The sequence below is a fragment of the Trichomycterus rosablanca genome, chromosome 15, assembly GCF_030014385.1.
Source record: "Trichomycterus rosablanca isolate fTriRos1 chromosome 15, fTriRos1.hap1, whole genome shotgun sequence".
NCBI lineage: Eukaryota > Metazoa > Chordata > Actinopteri > Siluriformes > Trichomycteridae > Trichomycterus > Trichomycterus rosablanca.
In genome coordinates, this window is record NC_086002.1 from 1,067,633 (window position 1) to 1,087,429 (window position 19,797).

The 19,797-nt window shown below is 41.0% G+C and overlaps 2 protein-coding genes across 2 annotated transcripts; both read left to right on the forward strand.

Annotated features, from left to right (window-relative positions):
• Positions 1-222: 222 nt before the first annotated feature.
• mnx2b (motor neuron and pancreas homeobox 2b) lies at positions 223-3,057 on the forward strand. Its single transcript, XM_063010805.1, has 3 exons — positions 223-463; positions 2,352-2,512; positions 2,648-3,057. The coding sequence occupies exons 1-3, from the start codon at positions 223-225 to the stop codon at positions 2,966-2,968; spliced, it is 723 nt and encodes a 240-aa protein (XP_062866875.1). The 3' UTR covers positions 2,969-3,057.
• Positions 3,058-6,556: 3,499 nt separating this feature from the next.
• Positions 6,557-18,956, forward strand: atic (5-aminoimidazole-4-carboxamide ribonucleotide formyltransferase/IMP cyclohydrolase). Its single transcript, XM_063010602.1, has 15 exons — positions 6,557-6,674; positions 8,085-8,211; positions 8,806-8,949; positions 9,198-9,286; positions 9,976-10,127; positions 12,394-12,550; positions 12,955-13,080; positions 13,316-13,423; positions 13,678-13,763; positions 15,942-16,031; positions 16,492-16,617; positions 16,696-16,788; positions 16,866-17,048; positions 17,199-17,354; positions 18,513-18,956. The coding sequence occupies exons 1-15, from the start codon at positions 6,659-6,661 to the stop codon at positions 18,630-18,632; spliced, it is 1,773 nt and encodes a 590-aa protein (XP_062866672.1). The 5' UTR covers positions 6,557-6,658; the 3' UTR covers positions 18,633-18,956.
• The last annotated feature ends 841 nt before the right edge of the window (positions 18,957-19,797 follow it).

The window sequence follows — 19,797 nt, forward strand, 5'->3', positions numbered from 1 at the left end:
GCCAATCAGAAGTGGAGGATGAGTGATTATGTAAATGAGTGGAGGTGTGAGAAGGTTCATCTCTCCTGCAGAATGGAGTGAAGCAGAAACTCAACCCTGGTAGAAACCTCCCAGCAGCTCCTCTCAGCTCCTCTCAGCTCAAAACTAAAGAAAGTTTAGTTCAATTAACTGAGAATTAAAACTGCTTTCTGATTTTTAAGTAATTTTTAAAGTTAGTTTTAAATGGAGAAATCGAAGAGTTTTCGGATCGAAGCTCTGCTGGGGGATCAGAAAGCTCCTCTTCAGGTGTTACCCCCCGGTGTGTACGGAGGGGTGTGGGCAGGAGTCCCGCTGTTCCCCGGGGTCGGTACCGACTCTCCTCAGCTGCACTACCCCGCTCTCCCTCACCTCAGTCCCGGATACGAGCAGTGGATCAGAGCCGCCGGTCTGCTGCTGCCCAGCCGACTGCAGCCGTACAGCAGCGGTCAGTTCAGCTCACTTATTCTTTATTTACTTTTCTCTTATTAATCTGCAAACATCTTTATTTATATTGTGTTTTATACACCTGTAAATAAGCTCATTATTACATTTCTGATAAAGTTTTTGCATGTTAATTACATTTTATTTTAATAGTTCTTATTTTGAATGATTTCTCCTTAACCTTTATTAAAATTATTATCGTTTTATTATTTTTTTATTGATTTAAATTAAACTTCAATACATTCCTTTAATATGTAAGGCATTTAAATAACATTTTTGTTTTTGTTTATAAATTTTTAACTTTTTAACTTTTTTTTTTTTTTTTTTTTTACTTTAATAATTTTTTACTTTATTTTGTACTTCAAAATGTATTTTTTCTGTGATTCAGTAAATTCAAGACATTTAATTATTCGGCCAAAATATGTTTTTTTCAGTAAATAAACTAGAATATATTTACATAAAAAATAACAAAGCAATAACATTTAGTTTTATTCTATTCTGATTTTTAAAAATATATTTATTATGTTAATTTTTGTATTGTTGTTTTGTCTTTTATACCATAAAGAGAAACAAACAAAAAAAACATAATAAATTATAAAATTATAAATCCAGTTTAATTAAACCACATTTAATGGCAATTAATTATTTTAAATGAATAATAATTTAGTGTTTTTCTGATACCACAATGAATTCTGTGGCTTATAATAATAATAATAAATATAATTTAATAACAATAATAATAATAATAAATATAATTTAATAATAATAATAAATATAATATTTTACATAGTATACATTGTTTACCAAAATGTAGAAAAAACTATAAATGACAGTTATGTTGTATGAATAAAATAATTAAAATGTTTAATTAATAAAAAATAAATGATTCATAGTAAATAAATAAATAAACATTTATTTAAAAAATATAGTAGCCATTCTAAAGCAGTGTGTGGGTGTGTGGGTGTGTGTGTGTGTGTGTGTGTGCCCGTGTTTTAATCAATACAGTCCCAGTGTGGGTTCATGGAGTTTCATTAAGTTAATGGTGTTTATGGCTGTACATCAACAATAAAGCGCAATAATAATAAATAAGAATAAAGCTTTCATCCCTAGTGTGTGTGTGTGTGTGTGTGTGTGTGTGTGTGTGTGTGTGTGTGTGTTGGAGTCCTTGACGTTATATACTGTATATATAAAAGAGAATAAAAATATTATTTCATAGTTTAATGTGTTATTGAAGCTGTTATTAATCTCTACCGGACACTTATAGTTACTAAAACATCATGCAGACAGATGCAGACACTACACTACCAAAAGAATGTGGACGGCACTTTAATTACTGGCTTCGGCTATTTATAACAAAAAAGGACCTGCGCTCGGCTGCAAAACTCATAAGAACTGTTTATCAGAAGCTTTATGGACTGTGTTCCCGTGGCACAGTGACCACACACAAGCCTAAGATCACCATGCACAATGCCGAGCGCTGGCTGGAGAGGCATCAAGAACAGTATAAATTGATTCAAGTCCAGTGAAAAGAAATTCTCTGTCAGTGCCAGCTGTAAAGTATGGCGAAGGAGGAATTAGAAAATTGTGTGCTTTGTGGCAACAGTTTGGGGAATACCCTTTTCTGTTTCAGTGGTGTGAAGAATTTTTCTGATAAATTGTAATGCAGACGATGGGCCAGTGTTCACCTCACTTATGCTCGGTGGAAGTATTTTATTGCAGTCATGTTACAAAACCTAGTGAAAAGTTTCCCAGAAGAGAGGAGGCTGTTATAGCAGTAAAGGAAACCAGTTTGATTTAATACCCGAGTTTGAATGCAGAGTTCTAGGTCCACATACTTTTGGCTGTGTTGCGTATATAACAGAATGATTTCAGTATTTCTGTATCGTCTGTAGCTGCTCCCCAGTCGGTGTTGATGGGAAAATGTCGGAGGCCACGCACGGCGTTCACAAGTCAGCAGCTGCTCGAGCTCGAGAACCAGTTCAAACTCAACAAGTACCTCTCACGGCCCAAACGCTTTGAAGTAGCAACGTCGCTAATGCTAACAGAGACGCAGGTGAGTATGTTTGGTGGACATGTGAATGTATTTAAGGGGGACTTAAACATTAGCATTTGGCTTATACAGAAAGCTACGATGATTGCTTTTCATCGCTGATGTTGAGGTTTGGTGTAACTTCCTGTCTTCGTGCAGGTGAAGATCTGGTTCCAGAACCGCAGGATGAAATGGAAACGAAGCCACAAAGCGAAGGAAGTGTCAGAATCAGAGCGACAGCTGAGCGCAAACAAATCGACCGATGACGATCCAGCGATGAAGCCTCATGGGACGGGGCTTGGAAAAGAAGAACTGGACGACGAAGAGTGCGAGGATGACGACGAGGTGGCTGGATGTGAGTTCGACCTCGGCACAAGACGGTCAGGGTTTTTTCAAAACGACACGAAGATACGATACGCCGCAGGCGGTGATGTCTGGCAATTAGGAGTCGAGGACAGAACAGCGGGGACAGAGTTATGAGCAGGTGACCAATCAGAGGAGATGATAGGCTTCTTTACTCTGGATTTCAACATCTTGACTAACTCTGGCGAACTCCAAGATACTGCAAATCACATCCAAGTCTTAATTCAATAATAACTAAATAAATAATTCAATAATTATTATTTAATTCAATAATATAAATAAATAATAACACTGCAGCATTTTTATGTCACGCCTTTATAAACACTACATAATCTGTACTAACTTGGTTTACATTCCCTTATAAGAGACGATTTTAATGATTTTCTGTGACTAAACTATTAGAAAATGAGCATTTTTATTAACAAAAACATTTAGGAATTTTAATTCTTCCATAAAGATGATTCTGGGGTTTCTAAAATCTATGCTGGGTCTTTTAAGTCTGACAAAAAGCTTGCTTGACTGTCGGAACTTTAGCTAATCGATACAGCCAGGATCTCCAGCACTTTTAAGGCTCCACCGAACCACAGCGAGAGCCATTCTGGTTCTGAGTTGATTTTTTAAGGACTACATATACTTACGAAGCACCAGCTCAGATTTCGAGATGTTCAAGGTGTTCTCGCTGGCACCACAGGCTTATGGACGTTGGCTGGTGTGCAGACATTAAAAGGAGCGTTAACAAGGACCTTGTTTTTGCGCTCATGTTGTTTTATGTTTTTGTTATTATGATGATGAAAAAAGTGACTCTGAATGGACAGAGGTGTCATGTAAATAAATATTACTATTATTATCAGTGTTATTGTTGTTCTTGTTTTAGGGTTTTCAGCAGGACAGCACGGTGGTACAGCAGATAGTGTGGGTGCTGCACAGCACCAGAGTCCTGAGGACGTGGGTTTGATATTGTCCTGTATGTGTCCAGTATGTGGAATTCTGTACTGGACAATATCTCAGACCTGAGATGTTCCTGAGATGTCCGACTGTCCATGTGTCGCTTTTTTCTGCAAACAGAGAATGATTAGCGTGATAAAGAGCAGGAAAACATGGCAGAGCAAAATAAAGTGGACAGACGGACGTTATTTACGACTTTGACTCTCAGATCTGAATCGCCGGGTCTCATCTCATCTAATCTCACATTGAATAAAACAGAATTATTCTGTCATAAAGGACAGGACGGGACATTTATATTGTGATTAAATGCACTTTTAACTGGGATAAATTAAATCTGAACCTCAAACTTAACAAAGAATTCAGTAAAGTCGGATTGTTTTGCAAACTAGCAGCATAGCTGTTTTGCTAGCTAGTTTGATTAGCTAGCATAACAGCACGTTAGTTGACAATATTTCGATAATTATTTATGGGCCACATTAATATAGTTAAAGATAAATAATTCTGTAATTTAAGATGTAAATAATATAACTGAGATTCTAAAACAACGATTTAATGAATCAAGATTCAATTTATCAACGATCTTAACACAATGATTCAATGAATCAATTCAATGAATGAATCGTTGATCGTTTCAAAATGATTCCTTGAATCGAGACGATTCATCGTTGATCTTGACAATGATTTAATGAATCATGATTCAATTTGACTCAGGGGTAAGATTCGGTTAATCATAACACAAACGTTCCAACGAATCAAAGTTTATCGCTGTTTAAGTACAAATTAGTCAATTAATTCTATACAGCTAACAAATTACTGCACTTTTACCTACAATTATTGTTTGTGTACTGAATTTAATATTGTGTGAAAGTCTGAATCTGACTGGAAACACAGAGTACAGTGTACAGTGTATAATGTGCTAATAAAAAGGATCTGTTTATAAACTTCCAACCTCACAAAGCACTCATTTCTTGGTTAAATGAATGAAACAGCTTCTCTGCACCGTAACATATTCACACCCCACAGTTTAACCCATCAGCAGAAATGGCAGTATGGTTACGGGAATGTGAAGATTGTGTAATGTTTTATAGTGGTCGTGCATATACGTGTAGATTTAGCCTCGGCCTTGTCGTGTCACTTAAGCTAATAGGCTGGTAAAAGAAAAAGTGATGTGGGTCGTATTTTACACCTGCCATAAAAAACACCAGGTTTTTGGGTTATTACGTTTATTGAAAATGGTTTTATTTTGTTCCAGGCTGGTGCTGTGGAATAATAATTCTCCACTGATGATCTCAGATCTTCATTTCATTTCATTTTCTGCATTTAGCAGACGCCTTTATCCAAAGCGACTTTCAATTTTCATTGAATACAGTTTGAGCAGTTGAGGGTTGAGAGCCTTGCCCAAGGGCCCAACAGTGGTAACTTGGCGGTGCTGGGGCTAGTAACCTGGTGATTACTATTCAAGTACCTTAACCACCAAGCTACCATTGCCATCTTCTCACATCATATAAAGAAGTGACCGGATGATGAATCAGTTTGTCCAGTTTGACTCTCAAACATTTTAGACCCGAGTATCAACCCTAATTCAATCAAAATCTCCAAATACCACCAAGTCCTCATACAAGAACACACACCACAAACTAACATACATTATTAAGGGACGTGTTTGCCACGGCAGTTTCGATCTTTTGATTTCTGCAACTGTTCTTGTTTTTTTTAATTAAATTTAACAAAAAAATTGAGTTCATTCGTACACCTAGTGTGAGCTGTTCTTTAAAAAAAGACACTGCAGGTTATACCATCACCATAAGCTTAGAGGTTAAGAGTGCAGCAAAGAAGTCCCTGCTTCTGCTTTCCTTTGGTGGACACATTTCAGTTCAGGTTTATCTATTTCATTAGTATATGGGCACAGAGAAGTCTGTCGCTGAGGGCAGTTGTAGCCTAGGGGTTACAGTACTGGACTAGTAATCAAAAGGTCGCTGGTTCAAGCCCCACCACTGCCAGGTTGCTTCTGTTGGGCTCTTGAGCGAGGCCCTTAACCCTCATTAGCTCAGACTGTATACTGTCACAGAACTGTAAGTCGCTTTGGATAAAGGCGTCTGCTAAATGCTGAAAATGTAATGTAATGTAAATGTAGTAAGCAGACGGTTGCTGGTTCAAACCCCACAACTGCCAGGTTGCCACTGCTGGGCCCTTGAGCAAGGCCCTTAACCCTCAATTGCTTAGACTTTATAATGTAAATCGCTTTGGATAAAAGCGTCTGCTAAATGCCGAAAATGTAAATGTAAGAACCTTTTCGGACAAAGAAGGACGTGGCTCAGTAAGAAGGTCCCGGGTTCGATCCCCAGGTGGGGCGGTCCGGGTCCTTTCTGTGAGAGTTTGCATGTTCTCCCGGTGTATGCCTATGTTTCCTCCGGGAGCTCCGGTGTCCTCCCACAATCCAAAGACGTGCAAGTGAGGTGAAATAGAGATGCGAAATTGTTTATGAGTGTGTTTGACATTAAACTTGTGAACTGATGAACCTTGTATAACAAATAACTACCGTTTCTGTCATGAATGTAACCAAGGTGTAAAACATGACGTTAAAATCCTAATAAACAAATAAACAAACAAACCAATCATTTTGTCAGAGGTGATTTTGCAGAAATCACTGAAATCTTTAACAGTCCAGTGGCGCCTCCTGGTGACCAGGCTGCAAACTACAGGCATCAACTTTACTCTATAAAACTACATTTCCCATAATGCCTCAGGGCGGATCTGGTTGTCACCCATGTGTTAGTCTGGCACGTGGTGGTGCAGAGGAAGATATTTTTATAAATCACGTCGTTTCACTTGAATTGACGGGTTTAAAATCTGCTGAGCATCATGTCTACTGAACTGGGTAAATCTGCACTTTATTATGACTTTATTCTGCATGCACGACTTTTTATTTCCAGTTTGGTAACTTTTGGTAACTCACGATGCTAAATCATCAGCAATGTCTGCACACGTGAATAAATTCTTTATTTTAATTAGTTTACATGAGATTTACATGTGAGTGTTTGTGTGCATGTTGAGATTCACACTGAATCAGATTTTTTGTTGTGTTAAAATGGAAAGATTTAGTGAGTGTTGAAAAGTTTGGGGTTTGTAACTAGTTTTTATTAAAATTATTTAATCATATGTTGGTTCACATGCTTCAAATGAAATATAGTAACAAAAAAGCCACCAAAACACCTGATGTTTGTTTAATATTTAGTCTTTGTCAGGTCATGTTCTGGCTACTAATTTTAATTTTTAAATAATGTTATTGTTTTTAGTACTATTACTATGTTTTGTTTACTTTTTTGTCTTTTCTATTTTTATTATATATTTTGAATTGCTGATCTTATTCATCACAAATCTGTTAACAATAAAAATCCAAAATAAAATGCAGGAGAAATATCGCGATACTTGGTGACCAATTTGCAGTAGACACAGCGAGTCTCGCGATATTTCGTTTGCTGAGGTAAACTGAAGCGATACTTTGGTAAACTTCATTTACCAAAAAGTGATAAATAATACTTCATAAAACAACTAGTACGAATATAAACCAAAATAAATGAGAATTTAGCCCAATTCTTTCAACTGGTAGTTACTGATTATTAGTTAACTGAGCTTATAGAGACAAATTCAAAGGAAACCGTCATACTTAGCATTTTTAGCTATTAGAAGTGGTCAGTAAAAAAAAAAAAATGCATTTTTAATAAAATCAGAACAATTTTAGGTAATAGTCAATGACAACTTGAACAGTAATATCACTGTATCAAGCAAGGGCACTGAGCAATCCCCCAAGAATCAACATGCTGCCAGATACAGTTGGAATTTCAATGATTTCTACCACATTTAAGGGCTGAAGGATTGGATCAGACTTCTTCTCAGTGTCCACATAATTAGGGTTAGTTTGCCCATTAAAAAGTAGATGAAACAGTGGTCTCTGCCAAAATCAGCAAATGAATCTAACCTGTCGAGTCAGAGTAATCCAAAAACCATTAAGCAACACTATGCCATAGATAAACTACGGAACACTGTCCACTGTCAAGTAAGCTTTTATTTGTCATAGGCTTAGAGGTTGTTATTCAAGAAAAAAAGACCCGTTTCCCTTTATTTGGTCGGTATCCACCAAGCAAAGCTTGTTTGACTGGGGACAGTGTTACTCACATTCTAGCAGCTTTTAATAATGTTGAATTGATTAATAAATTAAAGGGTTTTTTAATGTTTCATAGAATGATTTAATTTCCCTGTTAAATTCCCCTGTAATTTTTATTCTCAGCTCTCCTGAGTGTGTCTGATAAGACGGGACTGCTGGAGTTTGCGAAGCGACTGGTGTCTGTCGGTTTGTCGTTGGTGGCGTCGGGTGGAACAGCTAAAGCGTTGAGAGATGCAGGACTCTCAGTCCGGTGAGCAACTATCAATCGTATGTCTGGAGAACTACAGGTCCTATACATGTTCCTGAGGTCCAAACTGTTCAGTTCATATTACATTGGGGCGGCACGGTGGCTAAGTGGGTAGCACGGTCACCTCACAGCGAGAAGGTCCTGGGTTCCATCCCCAGGTGGGGCGGTCCGGGTCCTTTCTGTGTGGAGTTTGCATGTTCTCTCTGTGTCCACGTGGGTTTCCTCCGGGTGCTCTGGTTTCCTCCCACAGTCCAAAGACATGCAAGTGAGTTGAACTGGAGATACAAAATTGTCCATGACCGTTTTTGATGTAAACGTTGTGAACTGATGAATCTTGTGTAATGAGTAACTACCGTTCCTGTCATGAATGTAACCAAAGTGTAAAACATATTACATTGATATTTAATTACTATTTGTTTGCCACTATTTTAGCTGAAAGTTGTGGGGTGGATCATGTTTCATCCACACAAAAACACAAAATCTGCAGAGCCCTTACAAATCTGAAATGATTGTTTTCTAAACATTGTAGATAACAAGTGTTCAAAACATGCCTGGCCTGGGATTTGTAATGCTAATATAACTCTCCTACGTTCTCAGAGACGTATCGGAACTCACTGGTTTCCCTGAAATGCTTGGTGGTCGGGTGAAAACCCTTCATCCTGCTGTTCATGGAGGAATTTTGGCCAGGAACATCCCGTCTGATAAAGCCGACATGGACAAACTCAACTTCAGTCTCATCAGGTGAGAAGTTTTATTACTCATGGCTGTTCTTGCCACGACATGTTCTCGCCTATGTGGTAGTGAATTATGGGCTTGTTCGTTTCCTACGTTAGCCGTGTGAATTCAGTGCAGAAGAAAATAGGACGTTGCTTCATGCTACTTGAAGTCTTGCTGAATACTTCAAACCCAGTTTGCTTTGTGTAGTCTCGCTGTGGTTTAGAACAGGTGAATGTGATTGGTTCCTGGTTTACCGTGTGTGTGTGTTACAGAGTGGTGGTGTGTAATCTGTACCCGTTTGTGAAGACGGTCGCGTCTCCCACCGTGACGGTTCCTGATGCGGTGGAGCAGATTGATATCGGTGAGCCTGAGTCGTGCTGAAACTTGAAGGCTTGAATCATTCAAATGCACTAAATGGCTAAAAGTATGTGGACACCTGATTATGAGCTTGCTGTTTGCCTTCCAGTGCAAAATAATGGGCATTTATATGGAGTAGCTCCTTTACTTTTGATTGGGCCAGTGATAGCTCAGTGGTTAAGGTACTGGACTAGTAATCAGAAGGTTGCCGGTTTAAGCCCCGCCACCACCAAGTTGCCACTGTTGGGTCCCTGAGCAAGGCCCTTAACCCTCAATTGCTCATTGTGTTTCGCTCATTGTGTAAGTCGCTTTGGATAAAAGCATCTGCTAAATTCTGAAAATGTAAATGTACTTTTTGTGGTTGTATTAGCCACCACTCCTTTAAGCAGATGTTCCACACAATTTTGGACTATTTCTGTGGGAATTTGTCTCCATTCAGTGATAAGAATTAGTAAGGTCGGGCACTAATATTGAACGGAAAGTTTGTTGGCACCAAACTGGAAAGGACCTTCCCTGAATTGTTGCTTCAATGTTGGAAACAGTCAGTGTATTTGACATCATTGATTAAGTGGTTGTGGCTGAAACCTATGAGCTCAATAATCAAGGGGGTGTCCACATACTTTTGGCCATCTGATGCACATACATTTGAATGTGATGGTGTTTGATGTTCATATGAATGATTCTGATTCGCAGGCGGTGTCACTCTCCTCCGCGCCGCTGCCAAAAACCACGCCCGGGTCACGGTGGTGTGTGACCCAACCGACTACGAGCTGGTGGTGAAGGAGATGGAGTCGTCCACCGAGCACGACACCTCCATCGATACGCGCAAAACCCTGGCGTTGAAGGTGCGTCCAGAAACTTTAGACCTGTACGGCAGGGCAATATACAGACACCAGCTGATTACGTTGGTGGTACTATGAAACCTAAAGGGCTAGTTTGACCGTACCATATAATCCATAAATGGAACAGTGGGGTCTTTCCTAAAGCAAGAACTAAACCCAAAATATTGGTCTGGATGCTCAGAACTAATTCGGAAACCACTGCGGTTGTTCCCAGTCAAGCAAGCTTAACATCACTGTGCAATTACAGGCTCCTGCTCTATTATATTATCAGAAACAAACTCCATCTAGCAACATGGGTCTGTTTTTGATGTTTCTAAACCCATAACATTGTGATATCGAGTCAGTTAAGGTACTGGTGCAGTAATCAGAAGGTTGCCAGTTCAAGCCTCACCACTGCCAAGTTGCCACTAATGGACCCTTGAGCAAGGCCATTAACCCTGTCTTTAACCTATGTATAAAAGCATCTGCTAAATTCCGAAAATGTAAATGTAACAGTGTAAAGCTTGCTTGACTGTGGACGGTTTCGTCTCAGTGTGTGTTAGCAGCTTCGTATTAATGATTAGACTTTAAGAACTTTGATTTTTGTATTTTTCTTTAGTGGTTCATCTAGGGTTGGGCGATATTGCCGATTTTCATACCGTCTTCAGGAAATACCGTGGTATACGGTATTACCGCGGCGGCGGGGGGTGTAATTACAGTGTACACACTTGAGTGTAATTACAATATTTCAATCATTTATTATAAAAAGATTTAACAATCTGAACGTCAAACATTGCTTATCTTATCTGATCTATAATAAATACGCATAAGTATAAATGCACGTGTATCAATTACACTTTAACAAACATTAACACATAACATTTTGGCATTGTAATCTCTCTCTGCCCACACAAAACAGAATAACAGCAGCTACACACTTCAATATATTTCAAAAGTTACCTGCTTAGTTTATAGTTACAGATATTTCTTACAAGTGTATGAACGTGTACGATTAGTTCTGCCTGTAATCCAGAATTAAGTTCTATACCGTAACCAAAAATATGAATGTAAATGTTAAAATAATTCAAAGTCCAAACATTTGAGTGGTTAACGAGAACGCTACTTTACATGTCACACAAGCTCAGTGCAAAACACGAGCACGGAAACGGTACAAATCCGATCTCTTCCCTACACACTCGCTCCCTACGCCCTATAGTGCGCTTCACTTTCTTAAAGGGCCAGACAATATATTTTATAATTCACGTTACACGACAGGTGAGACGTTCTTTTTTCTTAATATAGCGCTTTTATTTAGGAAAAAATAGTTCTTACATAGGCAGGAAAATCTATGGCAGACAAGAGTCAGAACAGCGGATTGGGCGTAACGTTATTATTACTGTTTGCTCCTTTTTCTCGACACTTGTGCTTGATTTACACTGAAGATATGACGGAATCGTGGATAAAGCAAACACAGTGAAAGACTTTAGCCTGATTGCTTCAGGGATAAAGTCCAGCAGCGTGTGTCCGGTCATATTGACCCTTGATGGATGATGAAAGTCGTCTGGACTGTGGGTGGGTGTTTGTTAGTGGACGGTTTGCTTCAGAAGAACTTTGGAAACAAATAAGTAAACAAGCGCTGTACAGGGAACAAACCCGCGCTTATTAATGCACACGTAGCACGCTGGCGGCTTGTACGTCACAAGTCATATTTGAGTTTGTTACCTGCAGGAAACATTTCAGCAGGGGTGTACAAACTTTTGCACAAGATCATTTTAATATGCAGCATTAAACTACAGAAACCTACTGGACCTGGACTAAATGAGTAGTATTTAGTCATTTCCAACTCCCCAGTGCAGCTCCTTTACTGTGCACCACCTCATACCATTTGTGCATGCACCTCTACCTGCCAGCAGAGGTCACATTTCCTCAGCATCAATGAGGAGAAACCTAGTCCAGCCTTCCCTCCCTCAGACACAGCTATTTGTTCGTGTTAAGAGCTCGGCCAGGTCGATTCTCTAAACTCGAGCGTCTGTTTATAGAGTTTTTCCTTGGCACTGTCGCACTATGTTTCTGTAAGTCGGCTACTCTGCTCAAAAAGTGCTATACAGCGTTCCGAATCCACACCCTATTTTTTTAATTTAGAGATGCACGTACACAATGAAGTGCATAAACCTTCGTGCAGTGAAGTAGGTTAATAAGCTGTCGCCCCTTCTAAAGCAGAATGGACCCTATAGCGGTGTTCATATTTGTTTTATAGACGTGATTTTGTTCCGTGTGTGTCTTCCGGCAGGCGTTCACACACACGGCTCAGTACGACGAAGCCATCGCTGATTATTTCCGGCGTGAGTTCAGCGGCGGAGTCTCTCAGCTGTCCCTGCGCTACGGGATGAACCCACACCAGAGTCCCGCACAACTCTACACACTCCGCCCTGCGCTGCCTATTAAAGGTACACACACACACACACACACACACGAGACCTCCCACTGAGCGCTCAACACTAATTTGTGGGTAATGCTATCAAGTTTTTTTGTATTTTTATTGCAATTGACCCTTGTCTAGTTATTTTTAATGTCCTTATTGCATTCCTTCTGGCACTTGCACCACTACACCACCCCAACCCCTTGGGCATGATTTATCTGCCTGTGCATGTAAATCATGTGTGCGTGTCACAATACACTCCGTATGATTCCTTCAACCAGTCCTGGGGATCACATATTGCTACAGCAATCCAGAGGAACCCATCCCACCCTCCCTCCCTCCCTCAGACACACCCAGTGCTGAGAACAGACTTCTTCCAGATTTTCTTCCCCCCCCCCTTCATCTGATCTGATTTCTCTCTCACGTTCTCAGTGCTGAACGGATCTCCGGGTTTCATTAACCTGTGTGACGCCCTGAACGCCTGGCAGCTGGTTAAAGAACTGAAGGGTGCCCTGTTGATGCCCGCTGCTGCTTCGTTCAAGCACGTCAGTCCTGCTGGTGAGTGCGTGCGCACACACACACACACACACACACACACACACACACACACACACACACACACACACACGGAATGCATGATAATCCTTCTGAACAGCTCACACTGCTGTTAACAACCCAGTGTAAGCAGTAACTACCTGTCCTGTCATTAAGTGTGTGTGTGTGTGTGTGTGTGTGTGTGTGTGTGTGTGTGTGTGTGTGTGTGTGTGTGTGTGTGTGTGTGTGTGTTTTGCAGGTGCTGCAGTGGGTGTTGCACTGACTGAGGATGAGGCGAAGGTGTGCATGGTGCACGACATGCTGAAAGACCTCACGCCGCTCGCTACGGCCTACGCCCGCGCCCGAGGTACCACACACACACCCAAACACACGACTACTGCTCGTATAACCACCGTTTATCAATAGGGGGCGCCAATGATGAACGCCAATCTTCAGCAAGAGTCCATTCAAACGTTTCACTTCCATCGACCAATCAAATTTGACCATTGGCCAGAATTGAGGCCCTTTCCAGCTGTTTTATGAGGACTTTTGGGCCCCGATGGGCTATTTTATATTATTTAATCACTATCAGGTGTGTAAAGTATGGTTACGGTGTTTCAGGTGCGGACAGAATGTCGTCGTTCGGAGATTTCGTGGCTCTGTCTGATCCCTGCGATGTTCCCACTGCTAAAATCATCTCACGAGAGGTGCGTGTGTCTTTTCTCTCTGTTTATTAGTCACTAGTTGGTACATTTGTTGCTTAAATATTTGAAGAGCATCTTCTGATCAAAGCGAGCGAGTTCTGTACTCATCAGTCTGCCTTTTCTATAATCTGAGAGGGTGAAACCGGGCTCTGAAATTTCCCAAATTTAGATATGCTCAGTTCCCCTGTGCACCACACATTCTCCCCCCCCATCTAGTCGTGTCCAGTTCCCCTGATTGCTCCTCTATACTGATTCGACCCTTCACCGCTGACTGAGGACGCCTCTCAACGGACATGCGCCCCCTCCGGCACGTACAGTCAGTACAGACTTCATTTTTCACCTGCACGAGTCGAGTTCATACACTTGACGGGAACCGTGTACGGAGGGCCACACCCCCATCAGCATTATCCCTCAGCCCTGTGCAGGCGCCTCAGTCAGCCAGCAGGGGCCGCCGTCGCACCGGTTATGAGGACCTACGCTCCGACTTTCTTACCCTCTAACCCTGAACAACAGCCGATCATTGTTCATGCAGCCGCCCAGTCGGAAAGGCAGAGCTGAGATTCGATACGATGTATTCCAAACCCCGACTCTGGTGCGCTAGCGTACTTTTGACCGCTGCGCCACCTGAGCGGCCACCTCTGGCTGCTTCTTTAAACCGTCCAGTGTCACGACGCCAGTGCTCAGCGTGGATATTAGCGGCTAAATGAGTTCAACAGCTGTGAGTCCACAGTTTAAAAAGAAGCAGACGAAATAGTTGATGAGAGGAAAGACTAGACTCTTTTTATTCTGTATTCTTTAAGCACAACACCTTATACAGCAAACTCTGCAAAGTAACGAATTACGTTTACTCGTGTTACTGTAATTAAGTAGTTTTTTTGTGTACTTGTACTTTTTAATAGATTTCACAGCCTGTAATTTTACTTTTACTTAAGTATGTTTTGTACTAAGAATTTTAATTGGCTGCATTTTAAGTAAGATCCGTTACTGAGTAAAATAAAAACGCTAAAGAAATCGTGGCTGGGAAACTGCTGCAGTGAATTCTGCGACGGGGAGTCGGATCTTTTGTCTCGGTTCCTTTTAAAGAGCCGTAAATATACATAACGACTCCCAGAAACACGACTCGGTTCCTTTATTTCAGTTTAAAGAGCCGTTCAATAGATTCGAATCATTCTACGACACATCACTAGTGGTTATACAGTTTGAAAAAGTTTTATGGGACTAAAATGACACATTACACATCCCTAAATGTTTTAAATGTTGTATCAACATGTTTCTTCTATTATATTTGAATTAAAAACAACTATTGTGAGATTTATATCCACTTGTCCTGTTTGCATTACACAGAAGAGACACCCCCCCACCCCCGCTGTTAATAAAGTAATGAAGTGAAGTTTGAGTACATTTTTAATGAGTTACTTTTTACTTGAGTAGATTTTTAGACTAGTAACTTTACTTGTATTTAAGTAAAAATTCATTAAAGTAATAGTACTTTTACTTGAGTACAATATTTTAGTTCTCTTTCCACCTCTGGGTAAGATATGTTAATATATTATATTATATATTGTCAAAGCTTATGTTTATTTGAGAACGATGTCGTTTTTGTCTCTATACAAATGCTGAATACAAGTGAAAGGTAAAAGCTCATTTATTTGTAGTATTATTATTATTTCTAAAATATTATGCAGTTGTAAAGAGTGAGATTTTATAGACTTTATCAGGGTTCGGAGGTTTGCAGGTACAGCCTTTCAATGTTGGGGTTCCTGGCAGTTTTTCTGACATTTGTATTATTCATATCGATATCGGAATTATATCGTATCGACCGAAATTAGGAGTTATATCGTGATATAAATTTTAGCCATATCGTCCAGCCCTACTTAGCACGTTCAAAGGACCGCATTGCTCATACTGGTGCCTTAATCAGACCAAAGGAGGCGCTGTTGCTTCAGCAAGTATTTAGTAGTCGGATTTCCCATCCCAGTCCAGGCTGGTAGCACCACCGGGACTCGAACCCGACTCGGCCGTGTCAGTATATCAGCTGCTCATGGGGGACCTTCGTCAGAATTAGCTGGGAAGAAAAATGGGATCCGCTAGAACAGCTTTGATCTGTGTAGCTTTCCGCTGTAAAACCTTGGTTTTGGCTCCACCCTGTCCTAAATAAAAGCTTTTGATTGGTTGATTCAGGTTTCGGATGGAATTGTCGCTCCGGCTTACGATGAAGAAGCTCTTCGCATCCTCTCCAAAAAGAAGAACGGAAAGTACTGCGTCCTGCAGGTAACGCACGCTAACGTCTACTTTAATCAAGCTCTGCTCCTTAACGTTTCATCAATTCTGTTCTTGTTCCCTGTGTCCCAATACTATTGACCCAGCGATAATAGGAGGAGAAGGAAAACATTTAGTGACGTGTTGCTAATCGGGTTTTTTAATCGGCTGTGTGGATGTTATCCGATCAAGATCATGAACCTTGCTTGCTAAAGTGATATGGGTTTGGAGAAAATATGAAGCTACAGCCAGACTGTCTAGGTCAGGCTGGAACTACTTACATTAGAGGATCTGAAGCCGAGTTGTAGGGAATAACAAGCTAACAGAGAGTCATGTGGTCTGGTGAGCAGTGTGTGACCCTGGGAGACGATTGATTTCTGCTGTAAAATATGGTGGTGGTAGCATCACACTACAGGAGTCAAAAGGTTTCCCCCCCAGAAGCGTGCGCAAACTTCGGCTGGTTCTCCCTCAGATGCATCCGGACTACGAGCCTGACGAGCAGGAAGTGAGGGTCCTGTTCGGCCTGCACCTGAAGCAGAAGCGGAACGACGGCGCCGTCGACAAACGGCTCTTCACCAACGTCGTCTCCGAGGGCGCGGTGAGCTTCGTACGTCGCGTTTATCAGCGTAGCTCGAGCAGATCGGACGTTAGATCTAACGCGCATGTTTGTCGTCAGCTCTCCGAGGCGGCGCTGAGGGATCTGATCGTAGCCAGCATCGCCGTGAAGTACACGCAGTCCAACTCGGTGTGCTACGCCAGAAACGGGCAGGTGAGGAACCGCCGAACGTACAGTCGTGCCGTCTGAATAACATTAGCATCGCTAAGTGTGTGTGTGTGTGTGATCAGGTGATCGGTATCGGCGCCGGGCAGCAGTCCAGGATTCACTGCACTCGGCTGGCGGGTGATAAAGCCGATAACTGGTGGCTGCGGCATCACCCGCGGGTTCTGGGCATGAAGTTCCGCGGTAACGTTAAGCGCGCCGAGATCGCTAACGCTATCGACCAGTACGTCAGCAAAACCATCGGGGAGGTGAGTGCCTGAAAATAAACGTTCCTAACGCACGTACGATCGCTGTTGCTAGTTATCAATAAAATAACTCGGCACTTGGGATTTTTAATCGACGTTAGTTTGGCTAATTGCTAACGTTTCCGTTAACGAATGATTCGCTTGTTCGAACAGGGACCTGATCTGGCGGTTTGGGAGGCTCTGTATGAAGACGTTCCCGCGGCTCTGAGTGAAGCGGAGAGGAAGGAATGGCTGGGGTCTCTCCAGGGCGTGGCCCTCAGCTCCGACGCCTTCTTTCCCTTCAGAGATAACATCGACCGCGCTAAACGGGTACGCCGCTTCCTCCTTAGCCTAGCCTAGCCTAGCTTACTCGCTCTTTTAATATGAATTCGCTTGTTGTGATTGTGCTTGAGATGGGCTATACTGCTTCACGATATCGGAAATGCACGATGATTAGTATCAAACCTAAACTCTCACCGGAACCCCAGATAACCGAACTGGTGCTCAGAGGAACCAGTTAATTGGAAAAGATATTTATGCTTGTAAGAGTTGAAGGTAAAAGAGGAAGAGGACGGGCAGCAACTGATGAATAGATTAAATCAGACCAACAGCAAACGAGCTGTTAAGAAGCCACAAGACCAAGTGGTAGACCGAACCTAAATGCATGAACAAAGGTCCTGTCTTATTTAAATAAAATATCTTTATTTATTTAAATAAAAATATAGATAAATATAAATCTTATTTAAATGAGACATTTTTATTTATTTAAATAAAATATAGATAAATATAAATCTTATTTAAATGAGACATTTTTATTTATTTAAATAAAATATAGATAAATATAAATCTTATTTAAATGAGACATTTTTATTTATTTAAATAAAATATAGATGAATATAAATCTTATTTAAATGAGACATTTTTATTTATTTAAATAAAATATAGATAAATATAAATCTTATTTAAATAAGACATTTTTATTTATTTAAATAAAATATGAATAAATATAAATCTTATTTAAATAAGACATTTTTATTTATTTAAATAAAATATGAATAAATATAAATCTTATTTAAATAAGACATTTTTATTTATTTAAATAAAATATGGATAAATATAAATCTTATTTAAATAAGACATTTTTATTTATTTAAATAAAATATGAATAAATATAAATCTTATTTAAATAAGACATTTTTATTTATTTAAATAAAATATAGATAAATATAAATCTTATTTAAATAAGACATTTTTATTTATTTAAATAAAATATAGATAAATATAAATCTTATTTAAATAAAATAATTTCCCTCTGGGATCATTAAAGTATTCTGATTCTGATAAATAAACCGCTTGAGATGGGCTATACTGCTTCAGGACATCAGTAAGATGTGTTACTTATTAATTATGACTTATTATTATTTATGTTCTGCTCTGTGGGACGGATGCAACTTGACGCTAATTCAAATCTACGTTTTTGTGTTTCAGAGCGGCGTGGACTTCATCGCCGCCCCGTCTGGCTCCACCGCCGACGAGGTGGTAATTAAAGCCTGTAACGAGCTGGGCATCACCCTGGTGCACACCAACCTGCGCCTCTTCCACCACTGATCTCAAACAGCCCTCACATTCCTGACCGCAGCAGAACCTGCTCTCACCTCCTCCATCCCAACACCATCCCAACACCATCCCAACACCATCCCAACACCATCCCGCTCACTGCACTCGGATCCACGCGACCCCCCACCATCCTGCGTCAGAGCAATAATGGAGGAGTCTGGATCCAGCTCGATCTTTCCTTCACTCAGTACATTCCATGTTGTGCTCAAAGCAGATGTCTAGATTTAATGTGTTTCAGATCTGGTCCTGTAGAACAGATGATGTTAATTGAACACTAAAAATAATAATAGTAATAAAAACAACCTATTTTTGAAACTCCGTCCACTAGACTTCTCTTTGTTCCCCCTCCGTGCTACCCCAATTTATCCAAATCACACCCGACATAACGAGCAGTGCTTGCGCTGACCAGTTTCTCCGAGTCGGGACTGAAACCTGATTGCTATGTTGCAAACAAACCGTTATAAGGTTCGAAAGCTAAATTATTAGCCAGTCAGTGATGTTCGTCCGTCGTGGTCGATGATGACCATTAAGGGGGCTGAAGCCATGACTTGCCTCACTCTCTCGTCCTCGTCTGCCTTGTCCAGAGGCAAGACGATGTCAAGACGGCTGGGGGTAGAGAAGGATGCAGTGGATGGCCAACGGGGTTTCCGTGCCTCACTGTGGCGTAATCGTCTGATCGCGCCCCACGACGCGTTGCTGAATCCGCCTTTCTGCCCGTCGAACCGATCTGGTGGTTTCCTCCGCGCACTCTCCACCTGACTCGCCATGGGTTTTAGACCCGACCTCTACCCTCACCTGGTTTGGCCCACCAGCCGAGGCGGTGTTCCGGGGTGTACCCACTGCCGCATGCTAGCAGTTACTTGCTGGTACGGGCGAGAGCTCGGTGCCAGACGAGGACCAAAGATGGGCGAGCTAGCAAGCCCCTCCGTCAGAGCCAATCATTACCGGGGCAGCGGTCGCTCAGCAGTTAAGGTACTAGACTAGTACTGGACTAGTAACCAAATGGTCGCTGGTTTAAGCCCCACTATTGCGAAGTTGGCACCGTTGGTCCCCTGATCGAGGCCCTCAGTTGCTTGAATTGTATTCAGTCGTGATTGTAAGTCGCCTTGGATAAAAGCATCCGCCAAATGCAGTAAAGAACTCTAGCGAGGCCAGA

What these genes read in the sequence shown, in the direction of transcription:
- mnx2b (XM_063010805.1), top strand. Translation starts at nt 223, where the DNA reads ATGGAGAAATCGAAGAGTTTTCGGATCGAAGCTCTGCTGGGGGATCAG. An exon ending in ACTGCAGCCGTACAGCAGCG is followed by an intron (nt 464 to 2,351) that starts GTCAGTTCAGCT and finishes TATCGTCTGTAG; the next exon opens with CTGCTCCCCAGTCGGTGTTG. An exon ending in TAATGCTAACAGAGACGCAG is followed by an intron (nt 2,513 to 2,647) that starts GTGAGTATGTTT and finishes GTCTTCGTGCAG; the next exon opens with GTGAAGATCTGGTTCCAGAA.
- atic (XM_063010602.1), top strand. An exon ending in GCAAAACCCTGGCGTTGAAG is followed by an intron (nt 10,128 to 12,393) that starts GTGCGTCCAGAA and finishes GTCTTCCGGCAG; the next exon opens with GCGTTCACACACACGGCTCA. An exon ending in CTAAAATCATCTCACGAGAG is followed by an intron (nt 13,764 to 15,941) that starts GTGCGTGTGTCT and finishes TGGTTGATTCAG; the next exon opens with GTTTCGGATGGAATTGTCGC.